Source organism: Peromyscus californicus, unplaced genomic scaffold (assembly GCF_007827085.1).
Source record: "Peromyscus californicus insignis strain IS unplaced genomic scaffold, ASM782708v3 Scaffold_18__1_contigs__length_77618521, whole genome shotgun sequence".
Taxonomy (NCBI): Eukaryota; Metazoa; Chordata; class Mammalia; order Rodentia; family Cricetidae; genus Peromyscus; species Peromyscus californicus.
The window spans coordinates 19,284,676-19,288,527 of record NW_026294480.1 but is presented as its reverse complement, the minus strand read 5'-3'; the positions used below and the strand labels follow the sequence as shown (position 1 = coordinate 19,288,527).

Here is a 3,852-nt window from a genome sequence, read left to right as displayed (position 1 = left end):
ATTTCACCTCTTTCATATATTTAGGCCTGAGTGTTTTATAATTATGTAAAAGTAACCATAAAGAAAATAATGTTGAGATTCTCCTTAGACACTTCAAGGTTTGTTTGTTCATCAAGCTTTAGACTCCATTCTTTTTTCCTGTGTATCACTGTGTGTTTATTGAATGTTTGTTGAAGCAGGGCGTCACTGTAGCTCAGACTGGGCTAGAACTCATCTTTCCCTGCCTCCATCTTCCTGTGTCGGATTACAAAGGTGAGCTCATGTCTTGCTGCTGTTGTTCTGAAGGAGAGAAGCAGTCTGCCTGCCTCTGACTCCTGAACAGTGGCAGGAAAGGGATGGGCCAGCTATTCCTGCGTGCTAGTTAAGAAAATAAACGTCAATGTACAAGAATAAGGAAATCTTTATATTTTCTATTGTCCTGAAAACAATTACTGACATGTAAATCAGGATTTTATTTCTTAGTCTGACTTCTCGTTCGTATCATAAAAATCAAGGTCACGGTATAAATACTAACTATTTTAAATGTGCTTCCGAGACTGGGCACATGCCCTGTCTATTCCTTGCATTTCTCCCACTGTCTCAGCTGAGACAGCCTACATCTGCAGGGAGAGACTTCTGAAATGTTTTCATCATTTCAGAAAAAGGGGACGAACCACCTCCTTCCTCCTAAGTTCTGTGTGACCCCACCTTTGTACTGATCTGAAACAAGTGCACTTCTAGTAATTCAGCTCGGGAGTTAAACTGCCCTCAAAAATTAGGGATAGCATTCCATATTAAATAATCCAAAAATATCCACTTCCAAATAATCCCTGAGCATACTGTTCATCCAGCAATAAGTCTCCAGAGAAGTAATAAATTAAAGGCATATTTCCCTCCCAACTCGATGACCACTGCATAGTATTAGAGACAGTATACCAGCCAGGCTAATCAAAGTTCAAATTGATGATAAGCCCCTTCAATAGTAAATCTTGTATGCTGGACAGAATGATCTAATGTTGGATGTAAACCAGCATTCTTGCTAGAGGAGCAGCAGCTGGGGTACAATGACTTTTCCACCTAAAAGGACACAGTCTAAGCCTCTTCCTCTTCCTTCTCCAAGAAATCAGCCAATGTTCCACTGTCAACGGGAATTAATAAATATTCCACACCATCAGTTCCCTTCTTCGTTCTTATGAGTTTGTGATCCCGAAATTCAGTCAGCTGGGCTCGCAGTGTGAGATCACTGTTCACGAGGAATGCCTCCCGACATTGCTGGTAAAAGTCTTGAAAAGCAAGTCCTTACATTAGGGGTAAGGCTTCGTAAGACATGAATCAGAGAACTAAGTGGCAGAGATCCAGACTGTTTAACCAGAATTGAGTTCTCATAGGACGTCTCTTCAGAGTAAGGATTGTATGTCATAGGTTCATACCAAAGCCAGTCGGAAGCAGAATATTCACTTTCACTGTCGCAATGAGACGTTGGCACAATTATTCTTTTTCTTAGACTACGAGGTGGTGTTGACAGAAATTCAGTTTTGTTATTGTTCTCCAGCTGAACTTTCTCAGAAGTGGAGTGCCCTTTGCTTTTCTGAGCGTTTTTCATAATTTCAGGAACATTCTTTGAGTTAACTGGAACAATTTTTCTTGGCTTTTTTGCTAGTTCTAAAGCTAATTTAGCCATCTCTTCAGAGTGTTTTCTATGTTGAAAAGAATAAACTTTATTCCCACTATCTACAGAAGAGCCATTTTTCAAGGATTCTTGAATATTTCTTCCCAAAACTTCCACATAGTTCTGATCCTTAAAGACTTCCTGGTCACTCTTCTCCAATTCACGTTCTGGCTTCTTTATTATTTTCTGTGGATTGACTAAAAGCTGAGCTTTCTCCTTCTTTAATTTAGTTCCTCCTTCCCTATCAAAAATGTGATTGCGAACATCATCATCTCCCACAAACTGAACATCCAGGACCTTAGCCTCCTTTAACTGCAGTGTGTTCATCATGGCCAACCTTGTAGGGTGCTATGCATTCTGCAGCTTGAAACTTCAGTCACCTGCAACTCACTAGTCCAGGGCTGGCGGGAAGGAGCATGGCCGCGAAGGCCCCACGCCGGGCCAGGGAGGACGCCCGCCACCAGAGACCACCCCGGGAACCGCAGAGGGAGGCCGACTTCTCCGGGGAGCTCCCACGCCAGACCCCGGAGCCCAGCTCAGCCGAGAGGTAGACTCCATTCTTTTATGGATTCCTTTTACTGTCTTTAAATGAAAGCCAAATCTCTATGATTGTACAATTGATAAATGTCAAAATCCAGGTCCAAGTACTTCATTGTTCTGCTGTTTATTTAATAAATTTATCAAATCAGTTTTTATATAACTCAAGTTTCTCAGAGTCATGTCTATAAAATCACATTAAAATTTCTAGCATGAAATAATCATTGAGCAGGGTTTGATGGGCACGTTATAAATTACTGTCCAAACATTAGTTTTTCACAGCAGTTAATAAGAGTCATAATAAAACCTCTTTTTGAGCTGTATTTTCAAAGTTTTGATTTTAATTTCAATAATGATATGAATGTTAACAATGTGTTTTCAATGAAAGTTGTTCACAAATTCCCTGTTAGCAAGTTGTTTAATTTACAGATCAGAATTAATAGTGGTTATATTAATTTTTAAAACAGAGACAGAAAAGCATAATTACAGAGTATGATTTTATAGCAGCTGTTTCACAGATACTGCAAGATCAACAGTTAATAATACGCAAATGTATCTAAGGAAACCAGTTGAGAGAACGGAGCATGCATTTTTTGTATTGAAAATGTGATGTTTTAATATTATTCCAAATGATCATATTATATTATCTATGAGATTTCAGTTAAGCTAATTCACAAATTTCCTGTTAGTTAATTATTTAATTTTCAAATAAGAGGCTCTTCCTATCTGGGTACGAGAGAAAGATTAAAATTAAGGCTATATGCTTTTAATTGGAAAATGGGCAGCCATGGTAAAAATTTGTGCAAAGCAAACTGCACAGTCATTATTGGTGAGTGGATAACTATAGATTCAAATGTTACAATAAATAGCATTGCCCATGAAGAACACACTGGCTCTATCACTCTACCCCCAACTTCAGCCACTTGAGAAGAAACAAAGCTCTTATTTAGTAAAACATCATAAAAAGTACAAAAAGATTTTTTTCTTATAAATTAGTAGTACCCCTCCCTTGTAGGTAGATCCAAAAGCTACAAGCAGAAGCAACTACTCAGAGACAGAGTGGCAAACTGTGCTTCCATCAGATGGGAACTTTTGTGACTAGACTGAATTTCCATGTGTATCATCACCAGTTACAGCATGGTTCTTGATGCATCTCTGATGCAGCATGAATTTTCGAGTTCATGATATGTTGGTCAACTACTCTTGAATGTGAAGCCTTCCATAGAGTGGTAGATACACCCAGCGTCACTCTACTAAACCAATTTTTCCCCTTCCCAAAGAAAGGGAAAATATAAATTACACAAAAATCCACACCTATTTATGTTCCAGACAGGTGTTACTACATACCTAAGTTAGGGCTTCTATTGCTGTGAAGAAATACCATGACCATAGCAACTTTTATAAAGGAAAATATTTAATTGGGGCTTGCTTACAGTTCAGAAGTCTAGTCCATTGTTATCGTAGTAGGGAGAATGGTGCCACACAGGTAGACATGGTGCTGGGGAGGGAGAGGAGAGTTCTACATTTGGATCCACAGACAGCAGGAAGAACATGTGAGCCACTGGGAGTAGCGTGAGCTTCTGAAACCTCAAAGCCCACCCTCAGTGACATACTTCCTTTAGTAAGAGCACACCTACTCCCACAAGGCCACACATCATAATCCTTTC

The 3,852-nt window shown here is 39.4% G+C and overlaps 1 protein-coding gene across 1 annotated transcript; it reads right to left on the bottom strand.

Annotated features, from left to right (window-relative positions):
* Positions 1 to 1,219: 1,219 nt before the first annotated feature.
* LOC128113823 (origin recognition complex subunit 2-like) lies at positions 1,220 to 2,161 on the bottom strand. The gene has a single exon (XM_052743760.1). It carries the CDS (start codon positions 1,976 to 1,978, stop codon positions 1,220 to 1,222), a length of 759 nt encoding a protein of 252 aa, XP_052599720.1. The 5' UTR covers positions 1,979 to 2,161.
* Between the last annotated feature and the right edge of the window lie 1,691 nt (positions 2,162 to 3,852).